Here is a 25,788-nt window from a genome sequence, read left to right as displayed (position 1 = left end):
AACAAAGATTCATAAAATTATGCTGCAGATGTGTTCATCTTTATATTGACAATAAATTTTATAGCGCCATTGCTAAAACTTAATTATATTTTATTTGAGATTAAATAATAGAACTAAATGTTTACCGTCGTTATTGAGATATTTATAAAATTCCTGGCATGACATATTATATATTTGTTAAACCATTAGCTCGGCCTCTAATGTTGTTAAAGCAATTCGATTTCTCTCCCTTTTTCTAGGCAGTCCTTATCAGGCTAAAAATGCGCTCGGATGAGTCATTAGAATGGGGTAAGGAGAAGACATACTCTCATATATTTTCCAAGCATGGGGATTTATCGTTATTACGAAAAAATTCTACCCATTTCTCCTCTGCTTTTAGACCATCTAACTTTAAGTATTTTGGCGAATCATAAAAAATAGAGAGAATTACAATCTCCTCAAACAAAAAATCAATGTCTTTCGGTATTTTTAATATATTTATTAAATTATAAAAACCATCAATTGATGGTTTCTGTTCCAAGGTCATAATATTTATACATTTGTAAATAGAGTTATTAATATCAAATTTTAATTGTAAATATTCTAAAATTGTCTTAATAAAAATATCTGCTTCATTTAAAAATGTATTAATTAGAGTATTATTTGAACATTTTAATATAATATTTTTAGCAATAGTGCCATAAAATTTATTATCAATTTTTAACTTGTAGAGATGAACAGAGCTGTAGCATGATTTTGTGAATCTTTTTTATAAATAATATTCTTATTGTAACTGAATATTAACTGCTTGAAGTAGATTCTACATGTGAAACGAATCCCAAATATGCTTCTGCCATTTCATACTCAAAAATTTTTTTCTATATTTTAGGACAGGTTTTAAAATCTTTATTTAAGAAGTATTTTTTTAAGGGTTTGTAAAATTTTAAAAACACTTTTAATTCATTATTTTTTTAGTTGATGACTAAATTCGTTAAAACATTTAATCACAATTATTTCGAGATAGTACATTTATTGCCTTCTTAGTATATGGCATATACAGCAAATTGGTATTAATTCATAATTATGCTGCCTCAATCCGATAACTTTGGTTTCTGCCAAAATTTACAGAGGCATTATCAGCGAAGAAAGCTGACATGCAAATCATTGATAATCCTGAATCAGCTTTATTTATCATTATGTGGCTAGCTACATCGTTGGATTTTTCACTATCCGAGGAAAAAATTTTAACAATTGTATTGAAATGTTCTTATTGTTGAAATAGCGAAGGATCGAGGGAAATGTTTTAATATTTCCCTTATTAGTTACATCTGTTATAATTGCATATGGGTGCCCATCTTTCAAATCATATAGAATTGAGCTCTAGGATTCAGGTACTAAAACACTTGTGATAGCCTTGCTCATTTTTGTTGTGCCACCAGTAAGGTTTGCAATTATATTGGAGTGTTAAATATCATGAGAAAAAGATATGACCCACATTGTGATGATATAGCTCTGTGAATGTTGAACTACATGATAGATGTATACGATTTCCGCAAATGTAGTTGCATCTGTATTATTTATTATTTTAGAATATTTTTGTATTGAATCGATGTTGATATATTCCCCTGTACTGACTTATATGAATGAAATGATGTTGATTTATTATTGGATAAAAATAAAACAGGATAGAAAGAAATTTACAAACTAGACATGTTTTTCGAATAAATATTTAAAATTATTTTAAAAATATAAAAATAATCAATTAATGTCTATCAAAATTATTATTTATATATTAAAAATGTTAAAATACTAAAAAAAAAATTGCGGGAGAAATTAAAAATTTGTGGTGGATTTTTGCGGGAGATTTTTGATCGCGGTAGTTTTGAGGGAGATAGATGTCTGCGTGTAAACTAAAAAATTGCGGGAGTCTGCTGATGGGGGAGACATGGCAACCCTGGTCATATACCGCAAAAACAATAGCTGTATTGTATGGTATGGATGGTGAACAGTACGCATTTATATTTCAGGGTAATTAAATTCCATATTACAGAATAACTTAATTTAATAAATCAAATAATTAAGTACGTAAATAATTATTTATCTAACTTCAATTAATAAATACTCCCTTAAATTTCAATACTTCAATATTATGATGAACCGAGCCCCATAAAAATATTCATAAAAAGGCTCATTAAGTAAAAATGACTTGTATTACATAAAGCCAACACAGTATATAAAACCAACAAAACATGTAAAAATCACTAAGTTTATCATTGTTTTATTTTCAATATATATATACTAATAAAAAAAATTATTTTATATATTCTTCCGAAATAAAAATGATTATAATAATATAAAAAATGGTAAAATACAGCATAACTTTTCAAAACACTAAAAGTAAGCAAAACAGAGGTCCAATAAGAATTAGTGAATATTATGAGAATTATATAATTTCCGTTTCTTTTTCTTCAGAACGTCACGATACCCTCTTCGATACGATATGTATAGTTGTTGATCCTTGTCGTCATCTCTAGAAACCTTTAATCTGAACTAACTTTTTAAAAATACGGAACCAGCCTCATAGTAACCCATTTTGCCCCGTTTATTAATTAAAATTTATTAAAAAATGTTATAATTGGTTAATTGGTTGAATACAGACAATATCGTCATTGCTTGAGTATGAATATATTAAAATTTTGAGACGCTATTGAGAATGACATATGTTTCCAAAAAAATACCCAGCGTAATTGGAATATGATATATCGCGTGAATCATGAAAAATTTAATTTTAAACTATTAATTATGAATATAATATTTCAATTTAATAATAATAATATTTATTTCTTTAATTTAATTTTTAGACACAAATTTAAGATTTTTGAAGAAACTATTAGTTTTAAAAATATTCTATAAAGTATTTTTGCTTATTATATTTATATTTCTTTATTGACGAGGAATATGTGATCGAGACGCTTATATTTTGTAGATGTGCAGCAAAGGAAAAAAAAAACTATGGAAGAAAACTAACTTTATTTAAAAAATCGTATATTAAACAAGAGAGTTATCATATAAACATACAATAATTTATTTTTTTATACTCAAAAAAATTACATTTAAAAGTATTTTAGATAAAAATAATATAAACAAAGATAATAGACATAAAAAACGATATGACATAACATAAACAATAAGGTGACTGCTATATATTAATTTTAACAATCTCTCCGCTTTAATAATTTGAGCGCGAAAAAAATGAAAAAACAACAAATATAACACTATAGAATTGATAACCAGCTCTTGATTATCATAAAGAATATTAAGTGGAATTTAAAATGGGAGAAAATACACCAATCCACTGTAGGCCATTTAAGTAGCATTAAGAATAAATAGAATTATACCGTTGGTTTTAATACTATAGTAAGTGATTGGGAGACTCCCCCCCCCAATACCTATACACTAACCCAATGGCTCCATTCGTCTGCAAATAATTTTATGTAATGTTAAACCTCTAGGATTATGAAGGTCAAATTTCTATATTTTCATTTCAGCCACCTTAGAATTTGGCGAGAAAAATAATATATGTTTTCCAGATCATCTATAACGTAGAAGTTAACCAAACAAGAGATAACTAAAATTATACCTCTGCGATCTAGAAAAATAACGATATATGAAAGTCTTCACGGAAATAGATAGAGCAATTGGTTAACCAATAGACAATAAATGTGTCGTCCAATCATTAATTTCTACTGAATTAATTATAACCACTTGTCTGTTGCAGTTTACTAACATATACAAGCAGCATCTTCCATTTTTAAATGTTTTGCAATATATTTAACCGGTCAATCATTGATATAAAAAATTGAGACTAAGTCATAAGTCTAATTCTTTATATATGACTAAGCCCAATAAAAGGATATATGGTATATTACCTTCCTTTAGTCGAATTTTGGTTCTCATGATCATTAAGTTATCCTAAATATTTTAAATCACCACTTAATTGAATATTTTAAATTACAACTCTTATAAATATATGTCTTACAACTATTTCTTTTCTTTATTAGAGAACTTTTCTTGTTTTAAAATTTATATATTTTCGAGACCTTATTTTCTTAAAAAATTTCAACTTTTATTTTTAACAAAAACTACACAAATTAAGATAATGAATTAAAATATGATCATATTGAAAAAATAAAATTAATAATAACAATAAAAAAAATATCTTATCCGATTATCTACAATTTTTTTTCAAGACCTAAATAATTAATATTGATTTTTTAATAAATTAAAAAAAATTTTTCAACTTCGTGAGAGTAAAAAACGTTATTCAATAATAAAATGAATAATATGTATAACTCACCACCTAATATCGTATAATACTTGTAAATATTGAGTCAATAATTGTGTAAATTTATTCCCCTTTAGGTACCTCGATAAATTGTTCCTACTTTACTTTAATCCTTTAACAGATGTGCAAAAAATTATTAATTACCTATGTTTTCTACTCCAAAGGGGGTGAAGGTTTGCCTTAAGATATTTATTGAAGTATGAAAATGATATGTATTTATGACGACGCTACAATTGAATAAAATTGTAGGGGTGGGAGTAGAATTTTTGTACTTTATTTTTTGTAGATTATGATTTATAAGAGAGGAGAGGGTTTTAAAGTGTAAGGGATATTTTCTAGAGGTGGGTATGGATATATAATTGTAATTGATTTAAGGAGATATAATGGTGCAGTGATAATGATCGATAACGTCGACGTTTATATTTTCAATATATTATCGATCTTTTAATTGGAATTACTTTGCAGAATTTGTAGTTTTTAAACTTCCAAAGACCGTCTTATCCACAAAAGGGTCCATTCTTTAATATGCCACTCTTATTAATATATATATATTTAAAAGATTTTATATATGTTTATTAATTCATAATATATATTTAAATAAATGAAAATGAAGTTTATTATTTACATAGCACTTTATAATTATGCAATTTATTTATAAATAAATTTTTTTAAAAATTCTGTTTTTAATATTTATATTAATTTTTTTTTAATTAAAACTGTTATATTATTATGTATCAAAATAATTTTACTAACTTAAGACAAATTCCTTGAATTTTCAAATAATAAATAAAATAGAAAATAAAATAGAAAATGAATAAAGCCCTAATATAATTAAATTGATGAAATATAAGTATAAGATATTTAACAACGAAGTAGATGTTAAAATTTATGAAAAACAGAAATATTTTAAAAGAAAAATTGCCTTATATTAGTTTGAAAATAATATTCTTTTATAAACAAAACGGTCTGATTCCAAATCTCATATGATTTTGGATTGTAGTATTTTTTTGATACATGGATCCTAAAAGACCACCAGCATCTAAAGTCGTTCATGTTAGAGGATTGGCTCCTAAAACATCTGAAAACGATATAAAAAATTTAGTTCAAAAATATGGGAATGTTTCTTATGTGCTGATGCTGCCACAGAACAATCAAGCATTAATTGAATTCGAAAATATAGAAGGTGCGCGAAACTTAGTTATTACCACTGGACCAGTAAATTGCTCATAATCTGTTTTGAATTTCATGTTATTTTAATATAGCCATCTAAACCTTTATATTTACATGGAATGCCTTGCTATTTCAATTTTTCAACCAGTCAATATATTCAACGAACTAAGTAAAATATTTTGTAATTTATTGCAAAAAAATTTTAATTATAGAAAAGAGACTAAACTAGTCAACCCAAATATTTTGTTGTTTACAATTATTAATGCCAAATATCCCATAACAATTGATACTATAAGAAAAATTTGTGAACCTTATGGAAAAGTATTTTAGATTTTATAAGATAAAATATAAACCATCAAATAGATTTTAAAGATTGTCATCTTCCATAAATTAGAGCTTCATGCACTTGTTCAACTTGCTGATGAAGCCACAGCATTTCATGTGAAAAATAATTTAGAAGGATGTGATATATATGCTGATTGTTGTACAATCAAAATTGAATTTGCAAGAGTATATTTATATTTTAAATTTTTGCTATGATATATAGTAGATTAAAACATAATAATACAAATCACCATCATATTTTTTTTAATACCTAGTATTGTTTAAATTAATTTCACCCTCCAAAATATTAGAATTTATAAATAATATTGTATATTGAAATATATAGTCGTAAATTATATATGTATTATATCTTACATAAACACAATTTTATTATTCATTATAAATAATGCAATGATATTTGCCACCTTGAATTATATCAAAACTTAGACTGATGATTTGAATGTTTCCAAAAACGATAGCATGACCTGGGCTTTGGATAAAGAATCACAACAAAATGTTACTAATATCACACCAAATGCATCTTTAAGTGAATGTCACTATATCTTATATTATTTATTAAAATGTTAATATTATTTTATACTCAATGACACTTAGAGTTTAACAATTTTTCATATCATCACACATATTATTTAAACTATGAAAAAGTTCCAAATATTTCAAAGTATATTTTTTTAAGTTTTGATTTACTTCCCACATCGTATATAATGTGTTTTAGATTTAGAGCAATAACATTATGGTCATTTCTTAGGCACATAAAAAGTTGGCAAATTTATTTGGCAACACAATGTATTGATACATTTCACCTGTATTTGATAGGAATATTATTAATGGGAGCCTGAAATTATTTCTTTATCACTTGATTATAATTGGAATTGATTTATAATATTTTGATAATCTCAGTATATAAAGCAATTTTGAGTTTTTTAAATTTTATTCAAAAAAAACATTTATTATATATAATATATTATATGGCAAAAAAAAAATCTTTACTACAAAAGTTTATTTTACAAACGAATGCCTTCCGTACTTTACTAAATTATATTTTGAACATTTTTTTAATCTTTAATATTATAAAGGCTAAAAAATGTTTTTCATTGTTTTGTTTAGTAGCACAAAATATAAAATTTTCTTTTAAATTTATCATGCTTTTGAAAAAGTCATCCAAACTAAAGCTTTTGCTTTTAAAAATAAGTAAATGATATAACTTCACTAAAACCATTTTTTAATTGATATTATAATATATGTCTCTTCTTGCACAAACATCTTATTTAGTCAATCTTGACCTTAATACAAAGGTAAAAGTGAAATTTATTTTATCTACACTACTATATTTATTGTCGCAACAAACGTAAACTTGGCATAAAAAATTTATATAATTATAAAAATAGGGGCCATTTTTTTTTGTAATTACAAAATCATTAAATCAAACATTAATTTTTAAAATGGTAGTTTTTAAATGGGAGCCCAATACAAAGTTACTGGCATTTCATTATAAAAAAATTGATTTTTTTAGTAGCTAGTTTCTCTCTCTCTATATAACATATATTTTTTAAAAAGACCCTTGTTCTTAACCCCCATCCCTTCCCCCTAACCTTTTCCCATCCTTCGATTTGCCCTTTAAGAAAAACCTTATTCATATACACACATAAATATTAATACATTTTATAAAAGCAAATCATTCCTTAATTATTATTTTCCAACATAATTGAACCTGGAACTCAAATACGTTTATTTTGCTAACCATATATCTGTGTTTCTTTCTGAAATTTTTTAAATTTATAGAATATAATTTTTTTTTTTAAAATTTCCCTCTTTATATTTCATATATTTTTTGGTTTTTTTTATTTGTTTTCATTTTTTTCTTCTATTTAGTCGACAATGGAATATATGGAGGAATAACACCCATTTCTACACCTTCATCTAATCCATATGAGAAAAGATATACCCTCGATGCTGGCAATGGTATTAGAAAAACACATGTTTTGGGTAATTAATTATAAATGAAAATCTAGATGGAATGATCACTTTAAGTTGAAAACAAATAATTCAGACTCATGTGATCTAATTTAAAAGGCCATTTGGACTGGATGACCAATTTCAGTCCATTTGATCACAATTAATATTCTTTAATATATTATTCCTTATTTTAAACTTAATCTTGTTTAGAACATATGTATGAATCACCTATCGATCAACTTAGATCTCCAAACAAGGAATATGACTATTTAAAGATGACAGTCAAGAGTAAACAATTATTATAATCATCTGGTTTCACACATTAATATATTTATCAGAAATCTGCAGAGGTACCATTTGCATGGCTCGGCATAGGATTAAAAAAAAATAAGATTTTTAGGTCCAGTCTGGATATATTTAAAAATATTAACACGGGGGCTTAGGCTGGGCCTGCAGATTTTTGATCATTATATCTCCCTAAAATTTTCATGTTTATAAACAACGTCATTTTTATTTATTAGTTTATAAATAAAAACCATTATTTTTATTTTAAAAAATAAAATAAGTATGACAAATTGGTGGGAGAGGTACCTATTTCTTTATTTACAGCCTTTATTATTACAATTTATATATATTTTTTTTTTTTTCTTTTCTTTTCTTTTGTTTTATTTATTTATTTCACATAACACCTAATTAAAAATATTATAATTTATAAATTATAATTATATTATTAAAAATAAAATTCTATAATTGAGTCCCCAAAAAGGAACCATAATTGTGTCTAAAAATTTCTATTTGAATTTTTTGTCGAATAAAAAGGAATTCTCTTAGTTCATTTGTGAAAAGTCGTATTTTATTAGCAAGATTTTTTAAAAACAAAAATGTTGAAGGCGAAAAATGCCCGTTAGTAGAAGTCACAACTGGAAAGTTTTTAAAATTTTTGTATTTGTTTATCTTTTTAATTTCAGCCTGTGTTATTAAATGGTTGTCATACCATCAGGTCTTAAACCATCTACTTGAGATAAATTTGATGGTTCGAGATTGTTAGGAATGTGTGCAGCTGTTAAGCTTCTATTTATTATATGGTTTACAGCTGAGTGGCGTTGATGTCGCCCTTGACTAAAAATGCAATTTAAGCCATGTCTACCCTTTGAATCAACGGGTGATTTGCATTTGACGCAGGCATGAGGCTGTACTATATCGCAACCTAGACGTAGACCAATGGTTACTCTCAGTTGTTCATCTGATAAGAGATTACCAAGGTTGCGACTAGGGAGTGATTCTAACCATTCATGACCACCAAGTCTGTCAGATAATTGAAGAAGTTGAATGCAATCTAAAGGTGGATTGACTGATATATCTGACTGGTATTTAGAGATTAAAGGTGTGAAAAATTTTTTGTGTGTGATGATTGATGGTAATACGGTGTTAATGGGTGTGTTTGCCTTCCATTTGTCAATAGCGTCGTCTAATAAACGATCGGTAGGACATATGAAGCCAGAAATAATAGAATTGTTAGATAATCTAGATGATACGAATGATGATAAGGATAAAGAATTAATTTAAATAGTTTATTTTAGAATTAGTCCTCACTTGGAATTAACAGTTTCAATTTACCAAAAACAATATTAAAGTCTTTTAACTGTGCTTTAGAACATATCGATGTAACTTGGTCTACAATCTCAATTGGTAAGCTACATAGTAGTGTCCTAACTTTAGATGAGTCTGACTCAATATGTCCTTCAAAGTATGTTTCTATTAAGTTAAGATAAGTCTCAGATAATTTTCCTGATAACTTGGGAAATTTAGGAACATATTGAGTGTGTGTAAGAGTTAATTTTTCGTCCATGATATAATTTTATTTGAGTAAAGTAAACTTTCAATATTTAAAATCGTAAAAGCAAAACATTGTAGTTCATTAAAATCAAATTTAAGTTGTCTAAAAATTTTAATTTTAATCAAGAGAATATGGTCCACCAAGTTTTAATAGTTTATCTATAAAAATTCTAATTCAAATTCGTAAAGAGGATTTAATCCACTAAGTTTCAAAATAATTTGTCTGTGAAAAATTTAATACTAATTCGTAACTAAGTTTTAGAAGGAAAATTAAAAAAATTTTATTGATATTCTATAGGTTAAACATCGCGTAAATTTATATTTAATAACGTAATATAGGGAAAATTTTCTTTACCCTATAAATATAGTATGTCAAATATGTAAAGCGTAAAGATATTTAAATTTTAATATTTAAATTTTAATATTTCGTAATTTCACAAGATATAAAAATAAAATTATTTTCATCAAAAATATAGGGCTTCCCATTTAGAGACATATAAGCATCAATCATCTTTCGTAAGGATTTGAAATAAAAGACAATTTCATTCGTTCTATTATCACGGACATAAGAAAATTCATTACATACTCCCATTTCTCTCAACATTTTATCAATAATAATGCATTGAGGTATATTATAAGCTTTAAAACAAAACATCATAACGTAAAAATTGAAAGATTTTGATGAAAAACTATTTTTTATCATATTACTCTTTTATTTATATATATATACTCTATTTTATTTTTTTATTTTTTTTACCTTTTATAATTTTGTAAATTTGGATAAAATTTTGACTATCGAAAAGAAAAGTCAAAAAATTTTATTTGTCCTTTTATCATCTCCCATATCGAACGACGAATTTGATAAGTAATTCCTTTACCTTTTATTTTTACAAAAGAATTCAAGGTAAGGATATTTTAAACTTTTATTATTTTACTTTGTTTTATTTTTTTTTTTAAAGAGAAAGAAAAACGAAAAAACGTACCACCGTAACCGGGAAACCATAAAATAAACTATTTAAATTAATTCTAAAATAAACTATTTAAAAAAAAGTTAATTTGAACATATTAAACAATCAACGTTAATATATTTTAAAAATAAATAATATTCAAATAAGACTAATCAACATTCCCCCTCTTCTACAAAGATCAAAGCTTCTTCTCAGCACTCATCGAGAGCTTGTTGTCCTAGAAGTTTTTCCTGTTTCGATTGTACTCGGTTTTATCTTGGCTAGCGCATAAGTCTCAAATGTTCTCGTAGGCTTGATTCTATCACGTAGGTTTGATAAAATCGTTTATTAGAGTTGCGTGAGTTTGTACGTTTTTTGTAGGCTTGATATCCTTATCGTATGTTGTTCACATTTCTCAAAATTGTTATTATCATGTTTCATAATTAATCCAATCGAATATTGGAATTTGGAATAAATCGGAATATGTAATTTGGAATAGTTGATCAAATCAAAAATATGAATAATATGCACGAATAAAATTTTGAATTTCGGAACAATAAAATATGTAATAAGGAATGATAATAATCGAAACAGGAAAAACTTCTAGGACAACAAGCTCTCGATGACTGCTGAGAAGAAGCTTTGTTCTTTGTAGAAGAGGGGGAATGTTGATTAGTCTTATTTGAATATTATTTATTTTTAAAATATATTAACGTTGATTGTCTAATATGTTCAAATTAACTTTTTTTTATATATATACTATGTTTTTAGATATAAAGAAATAATAATAAATTTGATTTAAAAAAGAATTAATTTAAATAGTTTCTTTTATGGTGTCCCGGTTACGGTGGTACGTTTTTTCGTTTTTTTTTCTCTTTGAAAAAATAAATAAAACAAAGTAAAATAATAAAAGTTTAAAATATCCGTACCTTGAATTCTTTTGTAAAAATAAAAGGTAAAGGAATTACTTATCAAATTCGTCGTTCGATATGGGAGATGATAAAAGGACAAATAAAATTTTTTGACTTTTCTTTTCGATTGTCAAAATTTTATCCAAATTTACAAAATTATAAAAGGTAAAAAAAAATAAAAAAATAAAATAGAGTATATATATATAAATAAAAGAGTAATATGATAAAAAATAGTTTTTCATCAAAATCTTTCAATTTTTACGTGATGATGTTTTGTTTTAAAGCTTATAATATACCTCAATGCATTATTATTGATAAAATGTTGAGAGAAATGGGAGTATGTAATGAATTTTCTTATGTCCGTGATAATAGAACGAATGAAATTGTCTTTTATTTCAAATCCTTACGAAAGATGATTGATGCTTATATGTCTCTAAATGGGAAGCCCTATATTTTTGATGAAAATAATTTTATTTTTATATCTTGTGAAATTACGAAATATTAAAATTTAAATATTAAAATTTAAATATCTTTACGCTTTACATATTTGACATACTATATTTATAGGGTAAAGAAAATTTTCCCTATATTACGTTATTAAATATAAATTTACGCGATGTTTAACCTATAGAATATCAATAAAATTTTTTTAATTTTCCTTCTAAAACTTAGTTACGAAAGGAGCCATCGTGAAAGTAAAATTTAATGATTTCATACATTAAAGATATCTGATAACTTTATCATGGATTTAAATCCTTAAGCCAGAACTCAAGGCACATTCTCATGTTGGGTATATGTGCCTTATTATCGTATTAAATCTATTGATTCGTAGAGTTAGGTAAAGCCACACCTACTACCAATTTTGTTTGGTTTAAAATTTTTTATCTCTATTTTCGCACTAGCAATATTCAAGATGGTTGTCAAATGGTTACCCCTAATTAATCATCTGCAAGAGTGCAGTAAAACTTAATTAACCTTGAATGGACCTATGAACAGTTTATTTGAAGCTTCTTCTGTTCTTTTTTTAGTAAACGCGTTATCTTAGAGCGGCATTGTCACAGCTGATTAAGTTTAAAAAAACAACTAATTTAAGATAAAGCCAAAATAGAGATAATTATTATTTTATATAAGATTTAAGAAGATCAACGCGTCGTAACATATGTTTTTTTTAAATTTTATCATAGCGTTATAATCATAACGCTTTATACCTATTGGCTTAATTTTGTAATTCCGCGTTAATTAACCCAACGCTTAAAGTGTAACGCGTTTTCTATAAACGAGGCCCTTAATCATATTATTTTGTTCAAATTTATATATTCTTAAGTAACAGGTGTATTAATTTTTAAAAAAAAAACTAATTAGAACCAAGTGAAATAGACGAATCACGGATCATAGCTCATCCTTATTATTCGATCTATTACGATCGTTATTTAGCATCCACGGGTTCGGTCACCTCTGCTCGAGCAGCAGCGAAGGCGGCCGCTCTTGCAGCTATAACCCTAGAAAAACCGACGCATATGGATCCCGGACCAGCTTTAGAGAAGATGGAGCTTGACCAAGGTAAAAACTTAAATGAATACGTTCGATAATTTAAAGTAGGTATAATAAAAAAAGGTTAAACATTATAATTATAGATTCATCAAATAGTAAGCGAAAAATAATAATATATTAAATTGAGTGATTTATTTTATTTTTCGATACTTAATTAATTGTATCTTTTAAAATGAAGCCTACTTTCAACCCAACCCTCTGCAAGCTCATTTGCCTAATAATGGTTATGAGCCTCATCAACCTATAATTAGCAACAGCTACAACACTAGCCACCCCATCTTAGTTGAACCTCGAAACCCTTTGGTAATTCGTGTCACGAATGTTTCATCACCCGGGTTTAATCGGACCGGTGGCGGAATGAAACCGAATACCTCTTTTGCAGAATACGGTAACCAACTGGACTCAAAACCGAAATCCGTTTTCGATAGGCTGGGCTCGAATAACTCTCACCACCTGATTAACAGGAGCTATGACCACCATCTTCCAATTAGTATTCCCAATGCGAATCTCGGTAATCAGCTGATCCATAATCAGCTGTTAAATAATCGATTGCCGCCACCTATGCCTAGAGGAGCCATGAATAATATCAATCTCAGTAATTTTAATAACGACATGAGAGCCAGGGCAGCTGGCAACCGGTTTGGTATTCGGTTAAGGGCTGGTCCTCCACCACCTCTATTGCTCAACGTCATTCGCAACGCTATTTTCAAGTATGTATCTTAAAATTTGCAAATAGTTTCATGATGGCAAATATTTAATTGCAATATTTTATATCATTTATATAGCCAAAGAAGACCATCTCCACGTTCTTCGCATTTTAATAACAAACCACCGCCATTGATGTCAATCAACCCACTTCACGCTCATGTGAATGCCCACGGAGACTTCGAGGCCGCCAATCAGAACGGGGAAAGCGTGGCGAACGTTTTTGTCCTCTTTGGGATTGAACCTTCGCAGTTCAATTGTCGCGCCATTTTCAATCTGTTTTCTGCCTTTGGGGTCGTCTTGAAGGTTAGAGCATTAAATTCGAAATTAAATAAATTTATACATATATACGTAAATGTAATTAGCCCAATTCCGAATCGGTTTTCAATTGCTCTGACTCAGTTGCGCATTTAGGATTTTTATTCTGGGGGGGGGGGAATCAAAAATTAATAAAATCTTATTTTTGAGGGAATGCTGGGATTATCAAATGCCTCTTTATCCTCCCCCCCATCCCCCATAAACACGCCACTGCCATATTTTTTATGATATTATTATGATGTCTTTTTTTTTTGATTTACAAAAATGTTGGTTTATAAAGGAATTAATTCTGCACTTAATAGTAACTATAAAAATATTTAAGAAATCACTTTGATAAATATTACTTTTTCTATTTTTATCTTATCCGCGGGCTAAATATATTTTCTTTTTATTGGATGAAAATTTAAAGAGAAATGAATTTTTGTTAACGAATTTATTTGACAGTTATTTATACATTAAAACGTGGATGCTAACGATTTGTTATCTCTATTTAAACCTTTACTTGCTTTCTTTTTGCGTTTACGAAACACTTGTTAAAATTTTATTTTAATAATTCTTGTAACGTTTTAAAAAATTAAATTATATTCATGAAGAAAAAATAAATATAATTTTTGAGAAATCATATATATATGAAAAGAAGTTATTTTGTAAAAAAATTAATTCCTATTCTATCCCAAAATTTTATCTTTAAAATCTTCTCACAAAAAATACATTATACGCGTTCTATGCTTAAATGCTTTCAATATTATAATAAAATATTTTTATATCATTTTAACCTATCAATTATAATGTAATCAATTAACATTTTTATATAAAACAGGTCACGACAATTATAATATTTAAACTAAAATTCGATTTTTTTTTAGCTGGGTTCGGGTTTGACTGGACGAAAAAAATTACTTGAAAACGGGCTCGGTCACAAGATTTTTTAGAGATCGGGCTAGGATCGCCAAAAAAATCTCCTATATATATGAATTCTAAATCTGAGTTTGATTTTGCTCACAAACGTAAGATTTCTAAGGTTAAGATTATATATCGGACACTATAAGCTTATTCAAGATTTTTTAGGGGGGGAGAGGGCCTTCATTTTTATTTTACCACAAATTTTATCGAGTAATGTTATAGTGCAAACGAATTGAGCGTTTACGTTTTGCCATTTGTTTAATGATATCCGTCGATTTCAAAATTTTAAATAAATTCTAAAAAAAAAGGGATGTGTCTTCGAAAATTATATTATCGTCTGCCTTCTCATTTCTTTAATTTTATAAATATTCCTTTCTTTAGGATTATAAGTAAGTTATTTACATTTTGTAAAAAAATGGTTGCTAACGCCAAACGGTAATTTTTACTAATTTGCACGAGGCCATTTTGAAATGCATTATTCGCGCTTGCAACGCAGCGTTCGAAACGCTCAATTTGTGCACATTATTAGGCTCCCTAATTTCTCGCATATTTTACATGATCGTTAGTTTGTTTTTTTTTGATAGGGATAGATTCTTTTATCTCAAAATAACATTTGCCAAACCAGACAAATTTGTTTATTGTTTAAAAGAGTGTGGATTCCCCCCCCCCCCTCAAAAAAAATTATATGCTAGAAGATAGATTGCGTTTTTCATTTTTTATTTTGCGAACTAATTATTAGATAAGAAAGTCTGGTAGCAAAAAAATTTTGGGTTACGGCATTGAGAACTACTTTCTTTATGAGGCAATTATGAATAGACATTTTATGTTAAGAATAGAATTAACCCAATCATTCATGTCTAGCAATTACAATTAGGGACCATTTAACCTCACCCTTTATAAGATGTCGCAAAGAAGATTTCATCTTTTTGATGCTAGGGAAAACACTTGTAAAAACTAAAAAAATAATAATTAGGGCAACTAGAATTTGGCATTTTTTTTTCACAAGTTTATTATTTTATCTGTGGGTTGTATGAGATGTACCCGACATGCTAGGTGCCTTACATTGGCATCTATTCGTTTCTGCAATTTTTTTTGCAATGACAGCGGTCAAATCCTTTCCCGATTCTTTTTGAAGAACGTGTCGCAACGCGAATTCGCGGCGGTAAACGCAAAAATACAAGGCGTATTTTGTGAATTCGCGCTAACCGCGAATGCAGTTCATCATGTTTATTTCCGCTTCGTTCTTGGCGAATCGTCTCCAGAACCGAAAAGTTTCCCTTTCACCCTACTACACAATCAATCTATAAAATAAATTAATAGATTTATAATCTTGAAAGATAAAATAAAATATGAACGTATTATTCAAAAATTTTCCAATTATCGCCCCAAAGGTCAAATTTCTTCGCAACCACCCTGACCGGGCCGTGATCGAGATGAGGGACTCAACCACGGTTTCCCGTATGCTGAACCAAAACGTCTTGAATAGGCATATGCCCCCGCTCTGCTTCGATACCACGACGCCAGCTCACGATAAGGATCAAAAGTGAGATGATTGAGAAGAATCTAGGAAAAATTTTTCCCCCCGGAATTACAAAATTAATAAAATAGGGGGGAAAAAATATATCCATTGGATTGAAGATCCTTAAATAATATATTTAAAATCAATACCGGACCATTATTTTTCTAAGAATTATGAGAGAGAGAGAGAGATTTTGTTAGTTTAGGATTTGTTTGCACAAAAGTCGAATAGAGTTGATGAAACTCAGTAAAGATTTTAAAGAAAAAAACAGGCCTAGAATTAGGGCCAGGTTAATATTAGATTACTGACTCCATTTTCCCTTTAAAATTTATTAGGCTCAAAACTTTTTTCCTCAAAATCGGACCCGCCAAAAAGCCCTTCGACAGCCCTGACCCCGTTATAGTTGCGTCCTCTTACAAGGCCTCGTTGGATATCAGGGCGAAGCTAGAAATCAAGGACGAAAATAGCCTACTCGACGGGACACCGATTTGCGTGGAAGATTTCTCGGTTCTGGATATAAGGTGAATAATATGCTTTTGCTATGATCTAACTTAGGACAATCCCCCCCCCCCCTCCCACCACTCCTACCCCCCCAAAAATGACTTAAACTTCTAAGTTGAGCCCTCAACTTGAAGATTTGGATAAATATTATTATGATTAAAAACTTGCCTAAGCCTTTTTAGAATTAGCCAAAAGGTAGGTGATTTAACAGCACTCGATAGTATCGCGGAACAAACCCTTCTTTGCCTTTAGATAAGTCGGGATTGTGCCAAAAAGCCCGCCAACTCTTTATTTTTTTACCACGCCTCCTGCCTACCCATGTTTTTTTTCTTAAAAATTTACCCGCCAATTTATCTAAAAATTGTTTAGCTCCCTTTCCTCTAAACTTTCGTTTAAAAATTATATTGAACCAGCTGATTAGGGGTGGGGGTGGGTCCTTATTTATTTTAATATATTTTTTTAACTTATAGAAATATTTCTCTATTACGAAATAAGTATTAGAGGTCTGTCCGCCATTTTTTTAAATATTTAAAATTTTTTTTAGAAAATCCAAACTCGCCCACCTGCGACCATTTTTTTTTATCAGAAAAATATTATAATTTAAATTTTAGACGAATACCCAAACAGCTGGCCGAGTTCGTCCACCAACAAACACCCCCTACCATCTTGCCCTCGTCGTCTATCCTATTATCTTCCTCTTCCCCTCACCAGAAATATTGCATGGGAGTATCCGACAGTTTTCCCACCGGCAAATTGCTAATCTGTAATTTGCCGCAGGGTATAGGAATAGAGAACGTGTTGGAGCTTTTTGGCGGTAATTTATTTATAGTTTTTTATAAATATTTTACTCCTCTTTTTCCTTGGTATCATATATCATTTACCAGTGATGGTAGATTTTTAAGTTAGCGTTTTCTTAAGCCTCGGACTAAATGGCGATTTTTTAATACTGAATTTTATACGACATTTTTTTAAATGTACAGGTTTTTTTGGTAGTATAATATGCTGAAAATAAGAGAATATTTTGAAAGATAATGGTATAAGCCTTAAAAATGTAATGACCATATTATTACGATGTTCATTTGTAGATATTCCAAAAGTTAGCACCGAAAACGTGGTAAATTCTGTTATCAACGCCAAACCATCGAAAATTTTATTGACTGACGGAGATCAATTTTTTGAACACGTAAAAGATGGCGTCTCCGAGACCGAACCCATCCTTTGGTAAGAATTAGTAAACTTGCAAATTATTTAAATGTGTTTAAAATCATTTCTTTTTTTTAAAAAAAAATCCATTCCAAAGGGATCAGACGAAAACGGCTCTCAAGAATATTTCCGAATCTTACAATGTTATGGCCCTCCAAGGTTGCATTAAATTTTATACAAATTTCGGACCTTCAAAAATTAGGAGTGTACCGATACCACTTTTTTGGAGGTCGATATCCGATCCGATATTCCCGATATCAAATTGATATCGACCCGATCAGATCCGATATGAAATATCGGCACATCCCTATTTTAAATAGTGTTGTTAAACTGAACGATTTGAGCCGATTATTAAAATGGCTAACTCGATATTTTAGCCAGGAAAATGTTGTCTAAGCCTCAAAATTTTGTTAATAGATGTCAAAACTTTTGGTTATCCATAAGCAAAAAGTTTTTAGGCGACAAATGAATTATACCTGTTGTATTTATAATATTACTAGTGAAGGTCACGGTTCGGACCGAACCTATGCACTCTAACCGGACCTGGCCGCGGACTTTAAAAATAACGATCCAGAACCGTATTTTAAAAATATTTTTGGTTTTTACCCCAATTTAATTCTTGCTTATTCGGACTATAAAGTAAAAAAAAAACATGCATATTTGTGACAAACATATATTCAAAATAAAAATAAACTAAAAATTCGCAAATACTAAAATAACTCCCCTAGAAAAATAGGCACAAAATTTAAATATACCAAAAAAAGAGAAAAGTTATATTAATCGAAGTGTAAAGCAAACTTAAAAGGTCTTAACCGGAAAATTAAAAAGATCGGTTTCGGGCTAAGACCGATAGGGCCGGAATGTTGACCTTCACTATTGTACATTCGAAACGGCCCGGTTCATGTAAGCATCGAGATTTGGCAAATAGATGTCCAAGCATTTTCCGGCCTGCTACCAGCAAATCTTTAGGCTCTGATAATGGGCTTTTTTACATCACCACTTATTGTATACCGATTAATAAAAAAAATTAATAATGTATTTTAAATTTATATTTTTTTTATTTATATTTTTTTTTAAAATAAAATAGATGAAAAAATTTTGAAATCCGCTTGCCAAACAGCCTTAGCCGAATTCGATTCCATATCGGACGCCGTTAAAGCGATTTGTCTCACCAATTTCACCCTTTTGCCGGCTCCCAAAGATATCGGAGATTTTACTAATGGTTTTTTAATAGTTTTTTTTAGTTTTTTTTAGTTTTTTTTTAAAATTAAAATTTAATTTTTCTCTATCGAAACTTGTAGGGGGTTTTTTTTATTGGTAGAGATTAAGCTTATCCTATTTTGTACATATTTACACTCGTTTTTTTTAAAAAAAAATCAACAAATTTTAGGATTGCCTTTAATAGAAAACCAAGATAAAACTTTTATGAACATTTTTTTTCCCCCAATGAAATACATTTTAGGATCGTTTTTCGACTCGATTATCAGCATAGTTGAGTAATAAGATCAATTTTTATCTGAATCAGGGGGTTTTTTTTTATCTAGAAATGATTAAAAAAAGAATTGTTTTTCGGAATGGCCCTATAATTTTAGCTTTACTCGATTATAGTCATCAGTGAGGAGGTGATTGCGCGTGTCATAGAATATTTTCCACGATAGGCGGACATTGCTTAACTGTCATGCTTAAGTTGTCGGAATATTTACGTTCTTTTTTTTTTATACATATCCCCTATATTATATTTATTATGAACTAGGAGAAGGCGAAGAAGAAGCTAAGACCACGTATTTCCTTGTCAAAATGTTTTTTTGGTCTGACCAATTAAAATTAGGAACGGATTCGAATTTCAATTCTCCCCGAGGAATCAAGAGAAAATTTTGAAACATTTATATTTATATATATTAATATGTTGTAATTTATCAAAGTATTTCTTCTTTTTTTAGTTACATTTTTTTCATCCTAATATTAGAATTATAAATGTAATAATCGATTAGATCTTTTAATGTGTATTATGTGTGTATATATATATATAGGGCTCGAATTTTGTATTTATAATAACCTTATATTTTTTTATTATATAATAACAATAAAAAGGATTTTTTTTACTGTATTATTTTTTATTGACTTATGTTTAAACTGTGATATTTACATTTATGCGATCCTTATGCTATATGGCGATAGTAACTAGTGCGGTTACATCACAAATCTCTAGACCCCCCCACCCCCTTCCCCCCACCCAAATCGGCCTAGTCAATATCTTAAAAAAATTAACCACAATCATTAAAGCTGTGGCTTCGTCTTAGAAGTTTATCTTGGAATAGGCAAAAGGTTTAGATAATTTAACACTGATGCTTATTAGACCGAGGTAAAGACCTGGATGGAGGTGCAGCTATATTTAATTTGTGACAATTTGTTTTTTTTTCTGATATGAATTGGATATTATGTGCTGAGTTTATCCAGTAAACTCAAACTGGTAACTAAAGGGTATCGGGAGTAGCTATGAGTATCTATTTGATTTTAACCAGGATAGTAAATCCATATATAATATCATTTTGTTTCAGTAGAAGGCGTGAAGTAAATTACCTGACCTTCCTGATTCCAGAACTTGCCCGATCCCACCCAGATCCATCTCTAAATCCCCCCTCATCCGACTAGATAATGATGCAGGAGCTCGCTATCATGCTAAAATAATGCATACTATGTATGCTGTCTAAAACAACTCCCTATGAGTCCTTATTTAAAATTTTATTGATATTTTTTTAACTTATAATTAAGTAAGACGAATCTATCGTAAAATGAAGAGAAGAGTTTATTTTGTAATACATTTTTTTTGTTACATAAATTTTTTATAAAGTTCTCTTAAAAATGAATTGCGTAAAGAAATAATAATATTCTTTTCAGTCCATCATTTAGGTTAGTTGTCATCATCTCCATTTTCATCATCTTCATATTCATCATCTTCTCCATCAGAATCTGCTTTCGAAGATAAAATGAATAAATTAGATTAAGGAATGAGAATGACAGACTTCATCACTGTTTATGGGAAGTGCTAAAATCTTAAACTTTTTTGGAACAAAATTTAAAAAGGAAAACCAGGTTAAAAAAATTAAAACTTAGAAGCATCCTCTTCAGATCTAAGCGCTTGTAATTTAAAATTTTAGCAAATTAAAACTTAGAATTTTTGAAACCTTATTTTCTGTTTTTCTATTCATTAATTTCTCTCGTTTTTTAAATTTATTTTTTCTCTTTTCTTTTCTTCTTCTATTCCCTATTTATTTTTTTCTCTCCTTGTTCCAAGTGAAAGATGAATTTTTCTAACCTTAAATTCTGCGATAGTTCTAGATCATAAAATTTTATTGGTGCAGTGAGTTAGTATTTTAGCAAGCTCTTATTTTTATATATGTTAGCTGGAATTGCGTTTTTTTCCGGAAATGTGTTATTTTTTTTTAAAATTCCTGATCTCACGGGAAATGGATTCCATTATGCTTGACAACTACCTTATGAAAAATTTTACGATGAACTTTTGAACTTACATAAATTTTTCATATAAATTTTAAATGACTCTAAGGTTAACGATAAAATTATCTTATAATTCCTAATATAGGTATTCGAAACATGCTGGAATTACATTTTCGGTAAAATCATAATTTTAAATCATAAAGAAAACGTGCTTCAAAATATGATTTTAATTTGAAAAAATAATAGCACATTGTCTCTAACGTATACACAGTGTTGTTAAAATTACCTAACTTTGATCATCTCTATTGTGGCTTAAGTCAAGCTTTTAGCCTAAATAATTGTTTTAAGTCTATAAGTTGAGCCTCAAGTTGAAGATTTGATTGGAATATTTTTGGTTAAAAACATGGCTACGCTGTTTTATAGTTGACTATAAAGTTAGGTAGATTTAACGACACTTCATATACATATACAAAATTTGATTATTTTTGTAAAACTTTAAAAAAATAAATTATTTTTATTTTAACTTATATTTTTTACTTATTATTCCATCTTGGGTTGTGCATTCTTCCTCTGGTTCCTTGGTATCTTATTTTTGTTTTTTTCCCACAATTTATATTAAACATATTTTTTTTAAAAAAATGTGAATTTTAAAAAATAAAAGATTATTTTTCTTTCTTTCTTTCTTTCTTTCTTTCTTTCTTTCTTTCTTTCTTTCTTTCTTTCTTTCTTTCTTTCTTTCTTTCTTTCTTTCTTTCTTTCTTTCTTTCTTTCTTTCTTTCTTTCTTTCTTTCTTTCTTTCTTTCTTTCTTTCTTTCTTTCTTTCTTTCTTTCTTTCTTTCTTTCTTTCTTTCTTTCTTTCTTTCTTTCTTTCTTTCTTTCTTTCTTTCTTTCTTTCTTTCTTTCTTTCTTTCTTTCTTTCTTTCTTTCTTTCTTTCTTTCTTTCTTTCTTTCTTTCTTTCTTTCTTTCTTTCTTTCTTTCTTTCTTTCTTTCTTTCTTTCTTTCTTTCTTTCTTTCTTTCTTTCTTTCTTTCTTTCTTTCTTTCTTTCTTTCTTTCTTTCTTTCATTCTTTCTTTCTTTCTTTCTTTCTTTTTTCTTTCTTTCTTTCTTTCTTTCTTTCTTTCTTTCTTTCTTTCTTTCTTTCTTTCTTTCTTTCTTTCTTTCTTTCTTTCTTTCTTTCTTTCTTTCTTTCTTTCTTTCTTTCTTTCTTTCTTTCTTTCTTTCTTTCTTTCTTTCTTTCTTTCTTTCACACTGTATATAATTAAATTTTATATAAATGAATAAAATTATTAATTTAACCCTAGTCTTATGATTTACATTAATTTATAAATATAAGGTTACAATTAATTATAAAAGTTAACGGGTACTCGTTACATTTATCCCCCCAAAAATGTAACTTTTTATAAGTCGAATAAATAGAATAAACAACGTTCCATTTGTAATGCCCAATTCTCCAGTTACAATTACGGAAATTTTTACTTAATTCAAATTACCATATATAATATATTTGCATTAAATTTTAACTGTTATAAACATAAATTAAACATCAATTTTTTTTGCAATAATCATTTTTACAGTTTCTTTTTCAAATAATAATAATTAATCAAAATAACTTTTTCGAAATTACATCTGTTAAAGATGAAATTATTTACATTAACGAGGAATACAACATAAACTGGAAATTTAAAATTGTTTGGTTAGGCATTTTGAAACCATAGTTACAGACAGAGACCGATTAGGGGAACTCATTAATCCCGGGGTATAATGGACCTAATCGGTTTCGATTAAGTTCCCGTAAACAAAATTTCCATTAAATGAAAATTTAAAATTCTTAATTCCGGGCTCGAGTTCATATCCCTGACATAAACACATTCATAGTACTCTTAAGTGGAATACTGGAAGATTATTTATCTTATTTTACAATAAATATTACCATCATTTGTGACGTTAAAGCTTCCTAGATGATCCCGATCTCTGTCATTCTTCCATTCCCCAATCGACAGTGGTTTAGCTATAATATTTTTAAACAATTTTTTTTTTTTTTTTTAAAATTTAACATTGGTCGCCATATTTATGCTTTAAGAAAAATATAATAAACTAATATTTTATCTTAATTTCAAACTATATCAAATTCTCAATTCGCCTTACCCGTTTAAACTTAACTTTAGATACGTTATAATAAATTTATCAATGAAATTGCCTTTTTTTATTCACCTATTCAGTTTGACCTTTCCAGTTAAAAAAAAAAGCTTAATTTTTATAATTTTTTTTTACAAATAAACTAAATTTTATTTTTCCTTCAAAAAATAAAATAAATGTGAAAATAAAATTACATAATTTCTCTTTTTTTTCTAAAAAATAACAACTTTTTATTAATAATTCTCACCCTGACTCCTAATGGATAACGCCATTACTATTGCTAAGAATGCTAAGAAATATTTTAAGATCTTCATAATTTCTAAGAAAATAAATTTTTTCCTTCTCTTCTCTTCTCTTTGAAATAATAAAATATTTTAATATTATCGAAAAAAAAAACAAAATATAAAAGTTAAAATTTTTTTTTTAAAATAAGCTTAATAAAGATTAATTTTTTATCACAGGTTGGCAAAAAGCCATTAATTTTATTTTTTTTGAACAAAATAACCAGTAATTAGTAATTTTAAATTCAAGGAAATTAAGAGAAAAATAACTTAATTTTTGTTTTCCTTCAACTACAAGATATTGGTTAAAACCTGTTATTTTCTTATCATTTTTTGAAAAAATAAAATAAAATAAATAATTCATACTTAACAAAGAATTCGTATTGTAATTATTAACAAAAGTTATATTACAATGTTTAAGTCAGGCTATGAGTTATAAAGTCTAGAATTCGTGATTGACATTTCGAAGGAGGAAGGAGGGGGGGGATAATCGAAAGAGACCCTTATCGTTTAGATTTTCCTAGATGACGGTTATAACCTAAATTCGCTATGATTGTCATTGACTGCTTTAGTCAGGTTTATAAGTAAAAAGACACAGGCTTCATATTTTCTCTTTTTGTAACGTATAAGCTAAATTTCATTTCTTAATGGATGCGATAATAGCAAAAAAAAATACGCTGATTTTATTTTCTTGGCCCACGGGGAGTCAAACCCGGCTTCAAGAAAAAAAAAAGATTTGAAAATGATTTGGTAAGAAACATTTTGCGAACGTGGACCAAACAATCCGGGGTATCTTTGGTCCATGGCGTGTTCGAATCCAGATTGCAACCCGCAATGAAGTCAAAAAATTTCTGAACCAAAATTTAGATTTCAGGGAACTCTCGAACTTGACTAAGTAAACTTATTTTATCATCCAAAGCATGTTGCAAAATAAAAAAAATCTTTAAAGGTTAGAAGATTTCTGACAAAGAGGGGGGGGGGATTAAATGGCTTTTAAATTATTTGCCTTTAGTAGGTTACGCATTTTAGATTAAGCGTTGTCAGCCAGCGCCGATTTTTTTAGCGGCATCAGTTTTCCAGGGCCCTAGAAGGAGTCTTTTTATCATATGGTTGATGCATTGATTACGGGTATAACACGTGAAACAACGTGATCAACGTCTGGAAGAAGAGTTTTTTCAAGAGAATTCGCGATTTTTACGAATTTTTGAAAGATAAAACTAACAAATATTTTAAAAGGAAGTTAAATACAAATTTACAATGGTATTTCCGGGTTCTTTCAAAAAATTAATCGAGGCCAAAATTAGAGATAATAATTACTTCCTTAACCTTTCCCTTTGATAAAATTACTTAATTTGTTATTATTTTTTTGTGTTTTAATTTCAAGACTTATTTCAAATATTTTATTTCGATATATTTTATAAAAAAATAATATTTTTAAAAGAAGAGAAGAAGAGAAAAAAAAAATATTATTTTCAAAAAAAATACTTAAATTGAAGAAGAATATTAAAAAATAAAATAAATAAAATGATCTTTACGCAGTTTTTGACATTCCTGACAATCGTAATGGCACTGTCAATTAATCAAGGTGAGAATTATTTTTATAGCCTGAAATAACTAATCTTATAAAAACTTTTGATTTCTTTCTTTTCTTTTCTTTTCTTTTCGTCATAATGCATCAGATAAGGCAAATATGAGCTTTATTTCAACTGTTATTAGAGCACACTA

At 28.1% G+C, this 25,788-nt stretch overlaps 1 protein-coding gene and 1 long non-coding RNA gene across 2 annotated transcripts; one reads left to right on the top strand and one right to left on the bottom strand.

Annotated features, from left to right (window-relative positions):
* The first annotated feature begins 5,290 nt into the window (after positions 1–5,290).
* On the top strand, positions 5,291–20,235 carry LOC135931709 (uncharacterized). The gene is made up of 17 exons (XM_065468985.1): positions 5,291–5,539; positions 5,587–5,663; positions 5,707–5,815; positions 5,858–6,004; positions 6,266–6,365; positions 7,712–7,825; positions 8,006–8,083; positions 12,852–13,049; positions 13,219–13,750; positions 13,826–14,051; positions 16,358–16,509; positions 16,821–17,006; positions 17,598–17,800; positions 18,072–18,207; positions 18,287–18,348; positions 19,277–19,411; positions 19,943–20,235. Exons 1-17 carry the CDS (start codon positions 5,339–5,341, stop codon positions 20,065–20,067), a joined length of 2,781 nt encoding a protein of 926 aa, XP_065325057.1. The 5' UTR covers positions 5,291–5,338; the 3' UTR covers positions 20,068–20,235.
* Positions 20,236–20,972: 737 nt separating this feature from the next.
* On the bottom strand, positions 20,973–24,190 carry LOC135932009 (uncharacterized). Its single transcript, XR_010573249.1, has 4 exons — positions 24,030–24,190; positions 23,577–23,654; positions 22,183–22,230; positions 20,973–21,159 (listed from the first exon to the last, which is right to left on the bottom strand). It is a non-coding gene; the product is annotated as an uncharacterized LOC135932009 (long non-coding RNA).
* Positions 24,191–25,788: the final 1,598 nt, after the last annotated feature.

The sequence above is a fragment of the Gordionus sp. m RMFG-2023 genome, chromosome 1 (genome assembly GCF_954871325.1).
Source record: "Gordionus sp. m RMFG-2023 chromosome 1, tfGorSpeb1-WG-v2, whole genome shotgun sequence".
In the NCBI taxonomy this organism is placed as follows: Eukaryota; Metazoa; Nematomorpha; class Gordioida; order Chordodea; family Parachordodidae; genus Gordionus; species Gordionus sp. m RMFG-2023.
The sequence above is the reverse complement of the archived record's forward strand: the minus strand, read 5'-3'. Positions and strand labels throughout refer to the sequence as shown.